Source organism: Triticum aestivum, chromosome 3D (assembly GCF_018294505.1).
Source record: "Triticum aestivum cultivar Chinese Spring chromosome 3D, IWGSC CS RefSeq v2.1, whole genome shotgun sequence".
Lineage (NCBI taxonomy): Eukaryota > Viridiplantae > Streptophyta > Magnoliopsida > Poales > Poaceae > Triticum > Triticum aestivum.
In genome coordinates this window covers 190,006,802-190,028,397 of record NC_057802.1, presented here as the reverse complement: position 1 = coordinate 190,028,397, position 21,596 = coordinate 190,006,802, and the positions used below count along the sequence as shown (strand labels likewise).

Sequence of the window (21,596 nt, the reverse complement as noted above, 5' to 3'; positions counted from 1 at the left end):
GAGGTAAAGATTCATATATTGGTAGGTTATATACGGGCACCAGAATGGTTTCGAAGAAGATCGGGGTTTGTTTTGGAGTACCGGGAGGTTACGGCAACCCCCCGGGAAAGTTAATGGGCCTCCCCCATGGTGGAGAAGAGGAGGCATGCCACGGGAGGTGGCGCGCGCCTCCCCCTTGCCCAAACCGAATTGGATAAGGGGTGGAGGCGCAGCCCCCCTTTCCTTCTCCTTCTCCCCCCTTTCCCCTTTCCCCTCTCCGTTGGCAGGAAGGGGGGCCGAATCCTACTTGAACTGGGAGTCCAAGTAGGACTCCCCCCCCCTTCGAGCACCCCTCCTAGGCCGCCGGCCTCCTTCCCCTCTCCTTTATATACGGGGGAGGGGGGCACCCCAAAGGCACACCAAGAATTCTCTTAGCCGTGTGCGGTGCCCCCTCCATAGTTTACTCCTCCGGTCATAGCGTCGTAGTGCTTAGGCGAAGCCCTGCGCGGATCACATCACCAACACCATCACCACGCCGTCGTGCTGACGGAACTCTCCCTCGACCTACTGGATCAAGAGCTCGAGGGACGTCATCGAGCTCAACGTGTGCTGAACACTGAGGTGTCGTACGTTCGGTAATTGGATCGGTTGGGTCGTGAAGACGTTCGACTACATCAACCGCGTTAACATAATGCTTCTGCTTTCGGTCTACGAGGGTACGTGGACACACTCTCCCCCTCTCGTTTCTACGCATCTCCTAGATAGATCTTGCATGTTCGTAGGAGAATTTTTGAAATTGCATGCTACGTTCCCCAACAAATACTTTTTCCGCCGCCACAAGTTTCAAGGCAATAGGACGCGCCCAAGGAGGGTAGGCACACCCTGAAGCCTTGTGGGCCCCTCGTGCCTCCGTCTGACCTAATTCCACCTCTGTAAATTCTCTAAAATCGGGAAACCAACAGAGAGCCACCCAAAATACTTTTTCCACCGCCACAAATTTCTGTTATTCTGCGATCTAATCTGGAGGCCTTTTTTGGTACTCTATCGGAGGTGGAATCGATCACGGAGGTCTTCTACAACAACCTTGTTGCCCTTCTGATGATGTGTGAGTAGTTCACCACAGACTTACGGGTCCATAGCTAGTAGCTGGGTGGCTTCTTCTCGCTCTTTGATCTTCGATACAATGTTCTCCTCGATGTTCTTGGAGTTCTATTCGATGTAATCTTCTTTTGCGGTTTGTTTGTTGGGATCCGATGAATTGTGGGTTTATGATCAGATTATTCATGAATATTAATTGAGTCTTCTCTGAATTCATTTATGCATGATTGTTATAGCTTTGTATTTCTCTCCTATCTATCTATTTGGTTTGGCCAACTAGATTGATTTATCTTGCAATGGGAGAGGTGCTTTGTGATGGATTCAATCTTGTAGTGCTCTATATCCCTGTGGCAAAGTACGGGACAAGACACGTATTTGTATTGTTGCCATTAAGGGGAAAATGATGGGGGTTATTCATATTGGTTGGTTTTACTTTGTCTACATCATGTCATCTTGCTTAAGGTGTTACTCCGTTTTTATTAACTTAATACTCCAGATGCATGTTGGATAGCGGTCGATGGGTGGAGTAATAGTAGTAGATGCACGCAGGAGTCGGTCTAATTGTCTCAGGCGTGATGCCTATATACATGATCATTGCCTTGAATATCGTCATAACTATGCGCTTTTCGATCAATTGCCCAACAGTAATTTGTTTACCCGACGTATGCTTTTTGTTCGAGAGAGAAGCCTCTAGTGATAATTATGGCCCCCGGGTCTACTTTTATCATATATAAAATCCAAAAATACCTTGCTGCAATTTTATTACCGTTATTTTATTTTGTATTTTATTTTATCTATCTATCACTACGAGATTTGATCCTTGCAAATAACCGCCAAGGGGATTGACAACCCCCTTGATCGCGTTGGGTGCAAGTATTTGCTTTCGTGTGTGTGTAAGTGTTGTTGACGAGGTTTCACGTGGTTCTCCTATTGGATTGGTAACCTTGGTTCTTAACTGAGGGAAATGCTTATCTCTATTGTACTGCATCATCCTCTCCTCTTCTAGGAAATCCCAACGCAGCTCACAAGTAGCACGGGTATCGCCTCGGTGTCCAAGTAGTCCACTATCTGATTTTTCTTGGTCAAAAACTAATTCCTGAATTTTTAGATTGACTCCACTGGCCTTTGCACGGAATGATCAAGGTCATTGGCATCTAGGAGTCAGACATAAGTACCTTGAAAGTTTGCTCAGAACACATCCTCGATGTCTTCCCAGACTCCAATTCAGTCCTCGGGGAAGCTGTTAAGCCAGTGATGAGCAGATCCTTTGAGCTTCAAGGGTAGGGATTTGATGGCGTGGAGATCATCGCCATTGTACATGTGTACGAGCATGAGGAAATCCTCAATCCATACGGTAGGGTCCGTTGTAACATCATATTGCTCGATATTTATGGGTTTAAACCCCTCCGGGAACTTGTGTTGCATGACCTCATCGGTGAAGCACATGGGGTGGGTAGCTCCTCGGATCGTGGCAGTGGAATGACGCACGTTGGACATGTTCACACTCTAATCGCACGTGTAATTGAGAGCATCGGCATTCTTAGCTAACCAAGCTAGGTATCCCGCCTGTCCAGCAGGTGGACGCTCCCTAGATTTATAGATTGATCGAGGTGGAGCTTCTGGCCTTAACGTCTTTTCTCCCTCACATCATATTTCTTGCAGGGCCAAGGTGGACCTACTCCAACTTGGCGCCACGGGGCTTCTATAATATTCTTGTACCCGCCTGCTGGCCTATCTTAGCCCCAAGGAGAGCGGCCGGGCTTCTCGGCCCACTCGCGCCTAGATAGCATGTTGTCCTTGGCATCCTCATCGAGATCTGGAAGTAACTTCCTTGTGGGTAAAACTTATTAGCCCGGTTTGCTCGAGTTTGTCCTCAAGTGCCTACTCGGCCCTAAGGAGCTCGACCTATCTATCGTTCAGTTCGTCCTATTCGGTTCTAATCCGTTGGGACTTTCGCTTGATGCTTTTGACCGTACTGGCCAAGCGCCTGCAAAGCATTTCGATTCAAGGTTCCTCGAAGGGTTGTTTGAAAGCATCGTACTCGTCGGGGCCGAGGCTTCTATCTTCCTCGGCACCAGGGTCGTAATCGCCATCATCAAGGTCATCTTCATCCCCATTTATCATATCGTTGTTGTTGTTGTTAACAGCGCCGACATCATTCTCGGCGTTCTGGTTATCATTGCCGTCTTGGGCGGCATCTCCGTTAGTGGTACCACCATTTCCGGTGCCACCATTACTCGTGTCACCATTGTCGTTGCCTCTGTTATGGCAGCCCCTACGTCGGCGCTTGGGGGTTTACGCTTCCTCCTCCATCATTGGGAGTGCCTACCATGTAAAACATCGTAGGTCGACATATCTGCCCACTTGCCGATATGGGTAGTAGCAGGCGGCAAAGTAGAGTGTGACATCTTCATCCATGTCGATTGCCTCCTCGAAGGTGTGTGCTAGGATGCTGGTTAAATCCTCGATGGTAGCGACTAGGTGGGTGGAGGGTGGTTGAAAATTCCGCTTCTCCAGATTTCTCCTAGATCTGATCGTAAATTGAGGTCCGGTCGTTTGAGATTGTGAGGCTCTGAATCTGATCTAACATCTCATTCATAAGTGTTTTCCTGGCCTCGCCCATATCCTGACTGAAGGTTGGGCTTGGGTGAAGCTTGCCTGAGATACCATCTCTCATGGCTTCGGGAATTTCATCGGTCAAACATTGTCTAATCATCGAGGCAATGCTCGGTTCTAGGCTCGAAGCTAGATCTCAGGTGTGATATGCATCGTGATCCGGATCCAAGATTGAACCTAAGATCGGTACGAAGGCGTCGGCGAGGTCTTTGGACTGGTCTGACACCCAGCCTGAAAACGCAAGCTCGTCGCAGGCATCCGAGCGTACTCTAGATTTCCAAACCTGATGGTCTGGCCTCGAGCGAAGTTTTCGATCTAGCCGAGATGGTTAGTCGAACCGGTGTAGAGCGTGACATTGTCGAGGACAAAAAGTTATCCAGGAAGATGGTCTTCCCATAGCCAATGTTGTCACCAATCCGAACGTGAGCCATCGAGCTGTTTTGACCACACAACGGGACCTGTATGGGCCACCAATGTCGTAGTCAAATCTGGGGGATCTCGGGTAGGGGGTCCTGAGCTGGTGATCTTAGCTTGATGGTAACAGGACAAAAAGGGACACAATGTTTTACCTAGGTTCGGGCCCTCTCGAAGAGGTAAAACCCTACGTCCTGCTCTTGTTATATTGATTGTGGATGGGGTACAAAGTATAGGATGATCTACCTCAAGATCATATGTGAATGAATCTTACCCTACATCTAAAACCCCTCGACGGCATCGGGGGTACCTAGGGTTACATGCAGGTCGGTTACATAAAGGGATAAACTAGCCGATGATTCAAACATGTCTTGGGGTATGCGCCAAGTCTTCGGAGGATTCCATGTTGAGTATGTCATGCGAGATGGCAAACGTGGCCCATTCATTGGTTGTCTGGGGGTCCTCGGCTCGGCCCATAACCCGGAGGCCGACGTGGTTAGCACCCCCTAGTCCAGGACTCCATCAATTGGGAAGAGGAAAAAGGGGGTTGGAGGCTGTTTGTGCTATGTTCTTCAGGCGTTGGAGCTCAGGGATGATGGGAGCGAGAGCAAGGAGGAAGGCGTGAAGATCGATTCACTTTGTCGTGTGCCTTTTATGGGCTGGTAAAAACACCAAAGGAGCGTACTGTTTGGCAGTAATTGCACGAGTTCTCAATGTGATATGTGTTACATGCTTGCGTGAATCGAGGGGTTTTGCTGGTAATACCACTCGAAATCCGGGGCATGATATATTTATTAGTGAGACGTGCCAATGGGAGTGCCCTCGAGCTGTGTTAACACGTTATAATGACATATGAAAGGACTGTTCAGTTTTGCAGTACATGGTGGCATTTTAGATTTGGTCAAAGTTGTCAGAAGCAACCGAATCGGTGCTACTTATGAGCTGCGTTGGGATTTCCCCGAAGAGGAGAGGATGAAGCAGTACAGTAGAGATAAGTATTTCCCTCTGTTAAGAACCAAGGTTATCAATCTAGTAGGAGAACCACACAGAACCTCGTTAGCAGCACCTGCGCACACAAAAGCAAATACTTGCACCCAACGCAAACAAGGGGGTTGTCAATCCCCTCGGTGGTTATTTCCAAGGATCAAATATCATAGTGGTAGATAATAAGATAAATTGCAAAATAAAATAAACAGAAGTGCAACAAGGTATTTTTGTGTTTTTATATAAGATAAAAGTAGACCCGGGGCCATAGTTTTCACTAGAGGCTTCTCTCTCGAGCACATAACATACGGTGGGTGAACAAATTAATGTTGGGCAATCGATAGAAAAGCGCATAGTTATGAGGATATTCAAGGAAATGATCATGTATATAGGCATCATGTCCGAGACAAGTAGACCGACTCTTGCCTGCACCTACTACTATTACTCCACCCATCGAGCGCTATCTAGCATGCATCTATGGTATTAAGTATAAAATGAAGTAACGCGTTAAGCAAGATGACATGATGTAGACAAAGTAAACCTAAGCAATGTGAATAAACCCCATCTTTTTATTCTTAATGGCAACAATACAAATATGTGTCCTTTCCCTTTCTGTCACTAGGATGGACCCCCGCAAGATTGAACCTATCACAAAGCACCTCTCCCATTGCAAGAGAAATCAATCTAGTTGGCCAAACTAAACAGATAGATCGGAGAGAAATACAAAGCTATAACAATCACGCATAAAAGAATTCAGAAAATACTCAATTAATATTCATGAATAATCTGATCATAAACTCACAATTCATTGGATCCCAACAAACACACGCAAAAGAAGATTACATCGGATAGAACTCCAAGAACATCGAGGAGAACATTGTATTGAAGATCAAAGAGAGAGAAGAAGCCATGTAGCTGCTAGCTATGGATCCGTAGGTCTGTGGTGAACTACTAACGCATTACCGGAAGGGCAGCAAGGATGATGTAGAAACCCTCCATGATCGATTCCCCCTCCAGTAGGGTGCCAGAAATGGCTTCCAGATGGGATCTCGGAAGAACAGAAACCTGTGACGGCAAAAGAAGTGTTTCGGGTGGCTCTCTGGTATAATGGGAATATTTGGGAATTTATAGAGGTGGAATTAGGTCAGGAGGTTCCACGAGGGGCCCACAAGCCTGGGGGCGCGCCACCTGAGCTTGTCGCTCCCTCGTGACTCCTCAGGTCTTCTCCCGAACCTTCATGGGTCCCTTCTGGTCCAGAAAAAAATGATCCAAAGTTTTTTCGCCGTTTGGACTCTGTTTGATATTGATTTTCTGAAAGGGAAAATTTTGTTTTTGCCACTCTAGATTTTGCCAATTTTCCTTATGCCACTCTAGATTTTGACATTTAACTTTGGCCATTCTTAGTTTTTGACAATTATCACAATTTCCATTCCCATGGCAAAAGCAAAAATTTCAGAGTGGCAATTGTGATAATTGTCAAAAGCTAAGAGTGGCAAAAATGAAATAAAATTATTTTGCTTTTGCCACAGAATGGCAATTGTGATAATTGTCAAAATATAAGAGTGGCAAAAGTGAAATGTAAAAATCTAGAGTGGCATAAGAAAAAATTGGCAAAATCTAGAGTGGCAAAAGCAAAATTTTCCCTTTCTGGAAAGCCAAAAACAAGCAAAAAACAGCAAGTGGCACTGGGCACTAGGTTGATAGGTTAGTCCCAAAAAATGATATAAAATTGAATATAAAACGTCCAAGATTGATACTATAATAGCATGGAACAATCGAAAATTATAGATAAGTTGGAGACGTATCAATCGGCACCCTCATCCCGGCACGGGAATAGTTCGCTGCTAAATAACTTTCCATTGAGAGGGTCTTTGGATCCGATGAAAGAAAAACACCTCTTGGGAAGCTTGATCGGGGCTCCTCGGATATCCGAGGTCTGTTATTCCTCGAGCAGGATTCTTGTCGCTTTGGAAGAAGGCGCGCGAAGAATATGTTGAACAAGTTTGCAAGGCCGAAAACCATAGATGGAGGACAACCGCCAGAGGAAGTCCTCGGCTTGAAGACCGGTTCGATGGCTACTGATGGTCTCCTGGATAAGTGGGTGCTGACCATGTCAGCTCCCAGAAGACATGGGTTGGGCCGAGGACCCCCAGATGACCAACCAGTGGGCCACATTCATCAAGCCTCATGGAGGAATCAAGATGGAATCTTTTGAAGACGTGACGCATACTCCAAGGCACGAATGCAGTCTTCGGCATGTTTATCTTTAGATGAACCAACCTATGTGTAAACCTAGGTACCCCTCGCGTCTATATACGCCGAGGGGTTTAGATAGTAGAGAGAGACTCATTCATACACGATCTCGAGGTAGATCAACTTGCACTATGTAACCCATCCACAATCAATACAACAAAGCAGGACGTGAACCTCGGTAAAACATCGTGTCCCCCTCGTGTCATGTTACCATCATGCCAAGACTACCAGCTCGGGACCCGCTACCTGAGATTTGCCAGATTCGACTCCGTCACCGGGTAGTGCTCCCCACGAACAAGCCGGGAAGCCAGGTAGTGCTCCTCGGGAACAAGCTGGGCGATCCAGATAGTGTTTCCCACGAAGAAGCGCCTTGGGATCCCTGGGGATATGAACTGACCCCATATCGACAAGTGGAGATGCGAAGACATGCGCGCTCACTTCTGGGAGGTGGAACCCAACCAAAACCATGCCAAACCCCGCATCTCCAAAGATGTGAAGTGCCCCTCGGGCAAAGTGAGGCCAACCAAGTTGGGAACTCACGGGAGAAAGTAAGCCGCCTTCAAAAGACGGCATCTTCCCGAGATGCGAAGAGCCCCTCGGGCAAGGTGGGAACGCCAAAGGAGAAAGCATGCCACCCCCAAGAGGCGGCATCCTCCGTGGCTATGACAAAACCAATACCAGAATACAAAAATGAGGCAAGATAAAAATGCTAAAGCAATCACATTACCAGACATGTCATTAGTGCAAAGGAACTACTCCCAAAGTGGCCGAAGTCCTAACGAGCCCAAGGCTCTACACTACCAGTATGTCATGTGATAAAGTGGCCGAAGTCCTAACGAGCCCAAGGCTATACACTACCAGTATGTCATGTGATATGGCAGAGCACCAAAAAACATGCAATTCATCAAGACATCGATGTCAACGCATGCCACTTACACTCCCCCACGAAGATGGTAGACACCAAGTGCTTAAAGATGGTCGAAGCATACCGCGGATGCACCAAGCCCCCTTCAAGGAAAGCTCCAAGAGGAAGTTGTCGAGAGCATCCTCCACCACACAAAAGCATGAGCAACATGCTCACCATACCGGGAAGACCTCGCTCGCTCCTGCAAGGAAGCATGCAGGATGCACCAAATTCAAGCACAAGGCATCGAGAAAACAAAACTCCGCACACAAGGCCAAAAAAAGGGTCATCAAAATATGTACTCTCTCCATCTCAAAATTTGAACTAATTTAGTACTCCCTCCATTCCTAAATATAAGTCTTTTTGGATTTCAATATAGACTACATACGGATGTATATAGACATACTTTAGAGCGTAGATTCACTCATTTTGCTCCGTATGCAGTCCATATTGGAATCTCTAAAAAAGACTTGTATTAGGAGGGCCAGAGGAAGTACTAAATCAGCGACACCTACAAAGAGTACTAGCTCATTGACCGGACTATTAAGGGCCTTTTATTTCCAGGATTAATAAAACGCATGTAGTGTCATGACATTTGGATTCCTACACGAATAAAAATTTATCAATCGGTAATAGAAATTGTTTGGTTCCATCAGAGAGATAACACAGAATTTGACAGCAAGCGAAAGGACGATACAACATGTAGCACTGAAAGAAAAGTAACGAGCGAGACGGGAAACACGGCACGCTAGAACATGTAAGGCTGAAAGACAAAAGCACGAGACATTAAAAGGGACCCGTAATACAATATCTCGATCCGCTGATATCAAGAATAAACAACACAAACCTCACACCTATTCTTACACCACCATTTTTGTCAAAAAAAGGCCTCATCATGTAAGGGAGTTGGGAGAGATCATTGCATCTCTCGAGGATACTAGTTGAAGATCCATTTTCAGTCTCAAGACTGACTTCCTTGCGAGCTTCCTCTTCTCATTCCTCTCTTTAATCTTTTGTACATTAAAAACATCTTCACCAGCCCACTGTACCGATAGTATGAAACTGGCAAAGTGGATCTCCTACATGACACAATTGCGACAGGTTGCGTCACAGCTTAACTGCCTCCCTTCTGCTTGAGGGTAATCTTGTCTCCCAAGCTGAGCGCAATTCCTTGGGTCTTGCTCCTTATTCTGATGTAACCGCTGAGCTTGCCATCAACTTGCTTCTCAATGCTAATGTTCACCAAAGCATCTTCTCCAAACACACTCTTTGCGTAAAGATTTGCGGCAAGGAAACCGCATTCACCATCAAGCGCAGACCTGATATCAGGTTACCGTTTCAGAAGTAGGTAACTCCATTAGTAATCAGATAAGGAAGAGAAAGCCTGGAATAAAGATGGTAAATCGCAACTTACGGTGGTGTTAGACACTTCATGTTTGTTGACTTGATAACATGATTCAAGAATTCCTTCTCGTCTTGAATTACTGTATTAACGGCAACCTGGACAAAAAGGAAATATTTGTTATATAAACTGAAATAAGGAGCAACAACAGATTCATCAACACGCAGTGTGACAAGACAACTCAATAAACTAGAGATGATACATCGTGCATTGCTGTGAGAATTGGTTGCAATTGTTTCAATTAGATTTGGTTGTATGATTAGATTGTCAATATGAGAATTGAAACTAAAATGCATACAAGTTAGCTGTAGAATACTTATGTAATATGAGTAGCATGCATGGTGTATGTTAAATGTGGGTCTTTTACCATGTATGGTGGCATTGGTGGGTTCGCATAGTTGCATGGTGAGAGAATTAGAGTTAGCGTGGATCAACTATTTAGGTATATAGAATTCCATATCAACCAGGTGCAATGACAACAGTACCCTTATTCCAAACAGTTTTCAAAGCAAAACTAGACAAACATCATGAACCAAACTGAAAAGTAAGAAGTCTGATTGAGCATACTTTTAAAAGATTCATCAGCTTCAGCTAGAGATTTTGCAATTGGAAAGGAAAACATCTTGCAAAGAGGTTTTGCAATGATTGAATTGTAGAAAGAAGCCAATTACCTTGTTCTCCCACTCAAATTCTGCCCACATATTCCGGAAAGTAACATCTGCACATGTAGCAGGTGAGATATAATCCATGATGTCAATGTGAATATCATTCAGGACAACCACTGATCTTTCCATCACATTGGAAGTCTCGTAGACTATGTTCCCAAATATGACTCCAGTCTCCGTGGAAGAAACCTTGATATTAGCACGAATTTGCTTGCTTGACTCAGGAGCCAACGTATAGTTCTGAGGGCGGTCAACAAGCTTGAGGTCTCCCATTGTAGCTAATTCCAAACACAGGTTCTGAAGTGTCTCCTTTGTACGGTTTATGACAGTAACATCAAGTACAATATCATAATGATGAACTGTCACAAACGCTTCAGCATATACAGGATCACTGAACCCAGTCAACTGAAGAATGCGGTTAAGCCTGTTTGCATCATCTGTTTCCTTACTGAATCCACCAGTTGCAGCCTTCAAATCATCTTGGACCTCATCTTCCAACTCAAGCTGGCTCATGCCCTAGGAAACAAAAATCCACAGTTTAAGAACAGAGGGAACAGATATAGAAGAGCATTTTACTAAATCGTATTCTTTTTTTGATGGTTACTTAATCATACGTATTCTCGAAGCAACAATATGGTTCACGTGTATCACTATTACACATGTTCATAATGGTGTTGAAATAACTACCAGCATTTCCTCTGCCCAAATAGGAAAAAAAAAGCTTTCTAGCCAAGGATACAAACTTCTGAAAGATCTGACTAATTTTACATATCTACCAGAAATCAAATCCAACAAAAATGCCAAAACCTTTCATGTTATAACAAGGCTGCTCAAACCGAGCAACGGCACAAAACTCAAACATAGACTAGTCAAGTAACATTCACAATATTGTGTTGTATACTCACACAAAAAGGAGAATAAAAAAACACTTATTTATATTGCTTCATCAGAAAATAAACACACCACGAGATTCTAGTGGAAATAAAAAAACTAAAAACTGGTTACACAAAGCAGGGAAAGTCCCAGAATTGTAGTAAGACTGAAGGACAGGATAAACCACGACAGCTATTATTTAGAACTTCAGATATTATTCAAGGTCATGAGAGAAGCCACAGAATGTAACAGTTTGTTGCAAGATGCAAGAAAGAAAGATAATGCTCCTATTGCATGTAATATGCAGTAACTTGAGAATATATGTCAATAGAGTTGTAATGCAAGCACCAAGTAATGAATTTATTAATCATTTCAGAACAGAATGATTGAAAGCTTGTGGGCTAGCTTGCGAACATGCATTAGACAAAGATAAATGTTGCAACTTGCATAATGCAAAAGCAACAACTAGTAAGCAAGTTTCTCTTACCCTTCTGCTCTTCAGGTGGTAGAAATCAATAAGATCATCTGGCTGGGCATGAGAGATCTGTGATTTGGCTTTCATCTCCTCTGTCTCCCTGAATTGCTTCTCAGCAAGCATCTTGGCAAAACTCTGCCTACATGACTGCAGCCAAATCTTTCTCACATCATCACCAGTATTGCAAAGCAGCCGCACACAAAGCACAATCCTGTCATATGAATCATTATCAATCAGTTGGGGGAGGTATGAGGATAGCCCCAGCTGCAGAATGGACGTCATGACCAGCAAGGCCCCAGTACAAGCCTTGTTTGCTTCAGCCTTTGATGGCTGCACCTCCTCCAGCCTCAACACCAATTTGGTAAGCGTACAGGCAACAACTGCAGCCAAGAAGAAATCACCTGACAGAATGAGTGATCTGAGATTCAGGGTCGATGCCAATGATCCAGCAGTAACTGGTGGAGTCGAAATGGCCTCAGTAGCAGCACTCTGTGTGGCGTAAGTGCCATCTGCAAGAACAACAGGCCGCCTGGAAGACACAGTGACAGAGTTCACCATCGGCTGGGTTGGCTTGGAGGAATCAGTTGTCTCGCCTTCCTCTGAGAGAGTGAACAATGGTAGATCCCCAAGGCACTGCTTGATGGTAGTAATGGCACTCTCGACCTCCGATAATGACAGGGAGTACTCACCAAGAATCCAGAGAGCGATTGAACAGACACGGGATGCACGGATCTGATAAAAGGTATCACTCAGTCTCTGGATCATGGACACACGCAGCTTGGGATTAGTCTCAATGATCTCCCGCACAAACAAAACAACATCAACTGCTGCCGCCACATTAGTGTCACCAAGGAAGTCCATGAGGAGGTGCACCACCGACCCAGCTACCTCTGGGTACTCTACAGCACATGCATGGATCGCTTGCACCAGCATCTGGCGGTACTCGCCACCCTTCTCAAGTTCCCCTGATTGTGTCTTGACCACTTCCTTCTTGAGGTAAAGCACCACCTCCTCCACATTACGAGGAGTGAGCAGATCGAGCACTAAATCCAGCACCTTCCTCTTGACATCTAAGTTCGGGCTGGAAAGCGCACGCAGCACATCCATCACTACATCCACCATCACATCCCGGTGTGCCGTGCGCAGCTCATTCAGACGGTCCAGGAGAATGAGCCGTACATTGTTGTCACTCTGCGATGAGAGGAGCTGGCAGTATGTGTTGGCAGCAGCGCGCACAGCAGTGGGCGCCGAGGAGAGCGACACCAGCGCCCCAGCACACTCATAAACAACAGCTGTGCTGGGAGAAGAAAGAAGGGATATTATGATCTTGATATACCTGCCCTTGTCGGCACGGTTTGGAGAGCGGCAGACCTTGCGGATGAGGTCTACGGCGGCCATCTGCAGGAGATCGGGCCACTCGGTAACACGTTCCGCGTTGGAGAATAGGTACGCAACAGCACGTTCCTGACCACAGAGGCAGAGCATGAGGAAAGCGTTCCGCCGCGCGGAGGCGTCCTGCTCAGAAGCGAGCGCGCGCTCAACGAGCTCGGGAGCGTCAGGGATGAGCTGGTCGCCGTGTGGGAGGCGGTAGATCGCCGAGATGGCGGAGAGCGCGTGGCGGCGGATGAAGTGGTGGCGGTGCTCGAGATTCTCAAGAATGGAAGGAACGAGCGGCTCAAGCACCTCCGGCTCGGAGAGGCGGCAGAGGAACCGCAGCGTGACGCCCCGGATGTACTCATTGGGGTGCTGCAGGTTGTTGCGGAGATTCTGGCAGATGAGGATCATCTCAGGGAGGACGCGGCCAGCGGCGTCGCGCTTGTCGATGATCTCGAGGTAGAGGAGCAGAAGCTTCTGGATGGTGTGGTCCTCGGAGGGGAGGACGTAGCGGACGACAGTGATGAAGAGCGTCGGCAGGGTCTCGCCATTGAGGAGGAGCATGACGGCGCGCTTCATGGCCTCGACCTTGGCGGCGACGTCGCTGCCCTCCAGATCCGCCTTGATCTCATTCGCCATGGCGGCGGAGCCCTTGTCGAAGTGGACTAGCAGCGTGCACGGTTTGTCCATGGCGCCGGATCTGCCGTGCACCCGCGCCGGAGGGCGACGGCGGGTGGGGTATTGGTGGTTGGATCTGCGGCGGAGGTGGATCGGGATCTGGGAGCGGGAGGAGGGGGGCAGTGGTTGACAGGGGCGAAGAGGCGTCTACGAGACCGGGTCCAAATCTCTCGAGTGTTAACCCATCCGCATGCCTAACACGTTTTTTTTAGTCTGGATGCATAACACGTGGCCATCACAATCTCAAAGCAGCCAGCTCATTCCCACCCTTATTCTCTTCGGCTGTGTTTATTTTGGTAACCAAGTGGAATGAAATGTGAGAGCATCTTCAATAGATAATGTATATTTTGGTGCTCTAAACCGATGATGTAAAAAATTGGAGCACCAATTTACATCTTCGAAAAAGGCTTAACTCCAACAGATGATTCAAAACGAAGATGTAAATAAAAGAGCAACTCTAATAAATGGTCCAAAACAAAAATGTAAAATCGGCCGGCGGCCGCGCGGCTGCTGTTCAGCCACTGTATAGCCACGGTTTTGCATTCAAATATCACTTAAAATTTGAAATAAAGTTCATCATCATCATAGTTCAAATCATAATAAAAGTGCATCATCATCATCAGAGTTTGAAATCTCTCTACCAAAAGTGCAACGTCCCAATCAAAGTTTTTCGGCCTACAAATTAAAATGCACATGAATATCATTCATGCCGATTATCAACACCACCGGCGTTGTAAACCGTGGTACGATCATCATCATCACCGGCTTCTTTGTCGACGTTGTGGAGAGGTGAAGTATCGTTGCCGAGAGCACGACCGGAAGCACATTCATTCGGTTTCATATTCTTGTCACATTTGTCGCGTGCAAAAAAGCTTCATCATCAAGACTAATTGTGACGCCCGGATAATTAGACTACAGAAATTCCTTGCTAAAGATGCCACGTCACCTTTGTCACTGGAGTTAATCTGGGGTTAGTTCAAAACCGATTCAAATTCAAAATTAAATTAAAGGCAAACAACAATAGTTTTCAAACTATAAAACTAAAATGTTCGAGTTGTGCCAAAATATGCAGGGGTAATTGTGGTGAAGAAACCCCACTTTTATAAAATGTTTTAATACTCTAAATTAGTTAAAACAGTGATGAAACAATTACCAAAAATGCTTTTAGTAAAAAAACAAATGCAAAATACTTTATTTAAAGTGCCAAAATATTTGGGGCAGAGACCTATTTACTAGCACTAATTTAGGTGTGCTTTTATATTTTATAACACTTAAATAAAAAGGTACTAGAAAGAAATAAAATAACTACAAAAAAGGGGCACCCCGGGCCCGACTGGCCGCGCACCCTGCCAGCCCAGCTCCCTCCCCCGGCCCGCCGAACCCCTACAACCCCCTGGGGCGACCGAACCCTAACCCCCCACGCGCCCCACTCCTCCCCCGATTCCCCTTTCCCCCTCGTCTCCTCCCTTTGCCCCCGATCCAGATCGGGCACGGCCCCGCCGCCCACCACTGACCTCGTCGCCGAACCCCGACACCGCCCGGCGCTGCCCCGTCGTCGCCGGCGCCCGCCTCCTCAACCCGGCTCCCCGTCCTCGAGCTCTTCTCCGCTCCCGGACGCCAACGCCGTTCGCCGTTTGCCGTCCCCGCCTCTCCCTCGTCGGCCGGCGTCGTCCTCCGCACACCCCCACCGTTGCTGGCCGCCCATGCCGCCGGCGCCGTCCTCGCTACGCGCCTTCATTGGTCGCGCACGGCCTGTCGGCGCATGTGCGTGCTCGCCGGAGCCAATCGGCCTCGCCTCGTCGCCGACTCGTCGTCCTCGTCCCCGTCGCCCTCCCCACGCCCCATTGCCCCGAACCCTACGGCCCCCCTGTGAGCCTCCGCCCATCCTCTTCTCTCCCCTGTCCTCGTATGCATGCACGCGCTCACGGCCGGGGTCTCCTCCCCGTGGCTCCGCTGTCGCCGCCGGCCCCGCGCTCGCCGTCCTCGCCGGCCCCACGAGCGCACACCCCTGCGCCCCCTCGGGCACGCGTTCGTTCGGGCGCTCGCCCGCTGCCCAGTGCCCGCTCGAGTGACGCCCGCACCCGAGCCCGTGCCCGCTATGGCCTCTGGGCCACTGCCAAACGGGGCCCACTGCCCAGAACTTAAAAAAAGGAATTAAAAAGATATAATAATTAAAATATTTAACAAATTAATTAATTAACTTAATTAATCCTATTTAGATTTAACTAATCACCTAATTAAACTAATCAATTCTGTTTAACTAAACTCTATCAATGACAGTGGGACCCATGGGTCAGTTTGACCAGTCAACGGTCAGATTTGACCTGCTGACGTCATGGTGATGTCATCATGATGACATCACCTTTCACTATTCTGGATAATGTTCGATTTAAATAATTACATAAACTTCAAAAATGCCTAAAACTTTGATAAATCATAGAAAATAATCCGTAGCTCGGATGAAAATACTTTGTACATGAAAGTTGCTCAGAACGACGAGACGAATCCGGATACGTAGCCCATTCGTCCGCCACACATCCCTAGCATAGCGAACACGCAACTTTCCCCCTCCGGTTCATCTGTCCGAAAACGCGAAACACCGGGGATACTTTCCCGGATGTTTTCCCCTTTCGCCGGTATCACCTACTACCGCATTAGGGCACACCTAACACCGCTCATTGTCATGGCAATGCATCGTCATGCTTATGTTTGCGTTGTATTTACTGTTTCTTCCCCCTCTTCTCTTCGGTAGACTACGAGACCGACGCTGCTGCTGCCCAGTTCGACTACGTTGTTGACGACCCCTCCTTCTTGCCAGAGCAATTAGGCAAGCCCCCCCTTGATCACCAGATATCGCCTATTCTTCTCTATACTGCTTGCATTAGAAGAGTGTAGCATGTTACTGCTTTCGGTTAATCCTATTCTGCTACATAGCCTGTCATTGTTGCTACAGTTGTTACCCTTACCTGCTATCCTACTGTTTAGTATAGGATGCTAGTGTTCCATCAGTGGCCCTACACTCTTGTCAGTCTACCATGCTATACTACTGGGCCGTGATCACTTCGGGAGGTGATCACGGGTATATACTATATACTTTATATACATGACACATGTGGTGACTAAAGTCGGGTCAGCTCGTTGAGTACCCGCAAGTGATTCTGATGAGGGGGCTGAAAGGACAGGTGGCTCCATCCCGGTAGAGGTGGGCCTGGGTTCCTGACGGCCCCCGACTGTTACTTTGTGGCGGAGCGACATGGCAGGTTCAGACCACCTAGGAGAGAGGTGGGCCTGGCCCTGGTCGGCGTTCGCGGATACTTAACACGCTTAACGAGATCTTGGTATTTGATCTGAGTCTGGCCATTTGGTCTATACGCACTAACCAACTACGCGGGAACAGTTATGGGCACTCGGCGTCGTGGTATCAGCCGAAGCTCTTTTTGACGTCAGCGACTGAGTGGCGCGCGCCGCATTGGACCGTAAGCTCGCACTTATATTAAGGGGGCTAGGTCTGCTTCCGGCCGCGTACGCAACGTGCAGGTGTGCAATGGGCGATGGGCCCAGACCCCTGCGCGCATAGGGTTTAGACCGGCGTGCTGACCTCTCTGTTGAGCCTAGGTGGGGCTGCGACGTGTTGATCTTCCGAGGCCGGGCATGACCTAGGAAAGTGTGTCCGGCCAAATGGGATCGAGCGTGTTGGGTTATGTGGTGCACCCCTGCAGGGAAGTTTATCTATTCGAATAGCCGTGTCCCTCGGTAAAAGGATGACCCGGAGTTGTACCTTGACCTTGTGACAACTAGAACCGGATACTTGATAAAACACACCCTTCCAAGTGCCAGATACAACCCGGTGATCGCTCTCTAACAGGGCGACGAGGAGGGGATCGCCGGGTAGGATTATGCTATGCGATGCTACTTGGTGAACTTACCATCTACTCTCTTCTACATGCTGCAAGATGGAGGTGGCCAGAAGCGTAGTCTTCGACAGGATTAGCTATCCCCCTCTTATTCTGGCATTCTGCAGTTCAGTCCACCGATATGGCCCTTTACACATATACCCATGCATATGTAGTGTAGCTCCTTGCTTGCGAGTACTTTGGATGAGTACTCACGGTTGCTTTTCTCCCTCTTTTCCCCTTTCTATACCTGGTTGTCGCAACCAGATGCTGGAGTCCAGGAGCTAGAGATCCCGAGGATGATTCTACATGGAGTTCGGCTTCGAGGAGTAGTTAGGAGGTCCCAGGCAGGAGGCCTTGCCTTTTCGATCATTGCTACTTTTGTGCTAGCCTTCTTAAGGCAATCTTGTTTAACTTATGTCTGTACTCATATATTATTGCTTCCGCCGACTCTTATGTTTTCGACCCTTCGAGGCCCCTGGCTTGTAATATAAAGCTTGTTTTATTTTAATTTGTGTCTAGAGTTGTGTTGTGATATCTTCCCGTGAGTCCTCGATCTTGATCGTACACATTTGCGTGTATGATTAGTGTACGATTGAATCGGGGGCGTCACACTAATACAAACATTCAACATCACATTTAATTTGAAACAACAAACGAGAGCACAAAATATATATTTTTTACCTTTGTGACATATCATCGAACATGCTGGAGGCGGTGACCGTCGGCATGGCCACATCTTCCTCCACGGCCGGCGGTGGCGGCGGCGGAGGTGGAGGAACGGCTCCTTAGCTGCTGGAGGACGCCGGCGGCCGTGGCTGCGAGTCGGCGGCCCGAGCCACCGCGGCTGCCTTCGAGATTTTGGCCGGACGAGCCGCACTTTCGGCCGGGTTCCGGTCGCGATTCGACGGCCGTTTTCCTCCGCCTCGTGCCTTAGTCGCCTTCGTAGGAACCGCCGGCGTGGTGGCGGCCGGCCGGGGCGGCGAGAATCCGGGGCGGCGGGCGGGGGCGGCGGTATGGACGCGGCTGCGAAGAGCGAGTTCGCCGCGGCGGCAGTGGAGGCGGCGACATGGGTCAGCCCATCGGCTGCGGCTGTGGCGGTGGCGGCGAAGGAGACAGGGTCGCCGGCTTCGGCCATGGCGGCGGCGGAAGGCGAGGGGGGGCGGCGGGCGGGCGGGTTGCGGGCGGGGGGTCGCGAGCGGGAAGGCAAATGAACTGGCGGTTGGTCGTTTCACGGGCGACGCGGTTTTACATCACTTATATCTCAGACGTAAATTTGCATCACGAAGTTTTCAATTTTACATATACGGAAGGCGGTGATGTAATTTTTTTACATATGGACCATCTGTTGGAGCAGCGCTTTTTGCTCTCGAAGCTCCAAAAGTTGGTTATTTTTACATATGGTCTGTCTATTAGAGATGCTCTAATGGGTACGAGTTAAAAAATAAATGGAATAATTTCATTCTTGAGTGGAAGGCTTCGAGGAGGCCCTCCGAGAGGCGTGGCAATGTGATAGCGACATTGTCGAACCTTTCAAAAGGCTAGATGCTCTTTTTAGAAACACGGCGAAGTTCTTCCAAGCGTGGGGTCAACGCAAGGTTGGAAACATCAAGACATTGATGGGGGTGCCGAACTGGGTGATACTTAGGCTCGACCAAGCGCAAGAAGTTTGACATCTTACCGATCAGGAACTATGGCTAAGGAGATCCCTCAAGTTAGCGCTCATTGGATTGGCGTCACTGGAAAGGACTATCGATCGGCAACGTTCACACATCAAATGGCTCAAAGAGGGAGACGTGAACACATAACTGTTCCAGGCAGTGGCGAATGGTCGAAGATCTAAAAACTACATTCATAAAGTACGACACGGCTCGGAGATCATTACTGAGCAAGGTAGAATTGTGGAGGTTTTCTCGGAGGCTTACGACAACCTGCTGGGTAAGGCAACTGCGCGGGATCAGATGCTTGATCTAGATTACTTGGGCATGTCCCAACCTGACCTCACCGAGCTTGAGGAGATCTTCACAGAAGACGAAATCTGGCAAGTCATCAAAGAACTACCTCCGAATAGAGCTCCTGGACCGGACGGATTCATTGGAATATTTTACCACAAAGCTTGGCCTGTGATAAAGAATGATCTCATGGCGGCCCTAATCAAGCTCTTCGTTGGCAACGGGCGGGGTTTTGGCAAATTAAACAAAGCGCATATCGTGCTTATCCCCAAAACGGCATAAGGCGATGGATGTTGGTGATTACAGATCGATCAGACTCCCGCATAGCTTCTCCAAACTATTTGCCAGGTGCTAGCGATGAGAGCTTGCAAGAAGATGCATGAGACTGTGTGCGTCAACCAGTCGGCATTCATCAAAGGCAGGAGCATCCACGACAATTTGCTGGTACATCAAGTGGCGCGGAAAATTCACGCTCCAAGGTGCCTGGAATTTTCCTCAAACTTGACATCTCCAAGGCCTTCGACTCCTATCTTGGCCATTCCTTATGGAGGTGTTGAGGGCACGGGGGTTCGGCGGTAAATGTAGGTTCTAGGTGACCACCCTTCTGGCCAAGGCGAGCACCAAAATCATTGTGAACGGGGCTCCAGGAACATCAATTTCACATGCCCAAGGACCGCGACAGGGGGACCTGATCTCTCCCCTGCTATTTGTGATAGCCATGGATGCGCTCTCCGCAATCATATGCAAGGCCACGGCCAAAGGGGTAATGAGCTCGTTCCGCGGAACCAGTCCTCTACAGCGGTTGTTCGTTTATGCCGACGATGTGGCTATGTTCATCAAACCGGAGACGACGGGCCTGATTTGCATCCGAGATCTACTAGACATTTTCGCAGGTGCCTTGGGCCTTAGAATCAACTACAAAAAATCCGCGTCCACCATCATTAGGGGCACTGGAGTGGATGCAGTTGGAATCACGGAAATTCTGAACTGCAGATTGGGCGAATTCCCCTGCCGGTACCTGTGTATCCTGCTGGCCATCAAGAAACTGTCGCGGGCGGATTGGCAGCTGCTGCTGGACCAAGTGAGGAAGTTCATACCAGCTTGGCAGCACGAACTCATTCAAAGATCATGATGTTTGATCTTAGCCAAATCAGTGATCTCCGTGAGGCCAATCCACCAGCTACTGGTCCTCAACGCCCCGCTTTGGGTGTTCGAGCAGATTAACACTTGGATGTGCGCCTTCTTTTAGGCAGGGAAGGAGAAGGTCAATGTTGGTGTGTGCTCTGTTGCTTGGGACACGGTGTGTTTCCCACATCCCTTGGTGGGCTGGGAGTGAAGGATCTCTGATTGAAGGCTATTGCCTTGCGCGCTAGATGGGAGTGGTTACGCAGATCGTATCTCTCCAGGCCATGGCAGGGTATTCCAATGGTAGAATACAAGGAGGCCAAGCTCGTGTTTAACAACCTCATCAAGATCACATTGGGAGTTGGGGACATAATCCTATTCTGGAAGGACAGGTGGATCCACAGCTTTACTATTGGCGAGATTGCGCCCGCCGTCCTCGCGTTGGTGAGCACAAGGGCGCGTAGCAACAGGACCTTCCATTAAGCTTTGATTGATAATGCCTGGTTCTTGGATGTGGAGGGTGACATCACTTTCATGATGCACATGCGGATTGCCAATCTGTGCGCGGGGATCACCACTATGCCGCGTAACAAGCTTGAGCCTGATTAGTTCCATTAACCGGCAAACGCATCTGGAAAACACACGGCTAAATCGGTTTACCAAAGACTGACCTCGGGCTAGTGCGATAGCCAACCGTGACATGCATCTGGAGGAGTTGGGCACCTCTCAGATGCAAGATTTTCGCATGGCTCATGGTGCAATACAGGCTCTGGACCTCTGACAGACGGGCCAGGCACGGTCTCGAGGAGGAGCCTTCAGCATGTTTTACTTGCCTGCAGGAGCAAGATGATGTCGACGACATCTTAACCCACTGTGTCTATGCGAGAGAGGTATGGCACCACTATTTCAAG

General features: G+C 48.2%; 1 protein-coding gene across 1 annotated transcript; it reads right to left on the bottom strand.

Moving 5' to 3' along the window:
* Nucleotides 1-9,012: 9,012 nt before the first annotated feature.
* Nucleotides 9,013-13,869, bottom strand: LOC123078211 (coatomer subunit beta-2). Its single transcript, XM_044500630.1, has 4 exons — nt 11,676-13,869; nt 10,322-10,831; nt 9,663-9,748; nt 9,013-9,567 (listed from the first exon to the last, which is right to left on the bottom strand). Exons 1-4 carry the CDS (start codon nt 13,725-13,727, stop codon nt 9,363-9,365), a joined length of 2,853 nt encoding a protein of 950 aa, XP_044356565.1. The 5' UTR covers nt 13,728-13,869; the 3' UTR covers nt 9,013-9,362.
* Between the last annotated feature and the right edge of the window lie 7,727 nt (nt 13,870-21,596).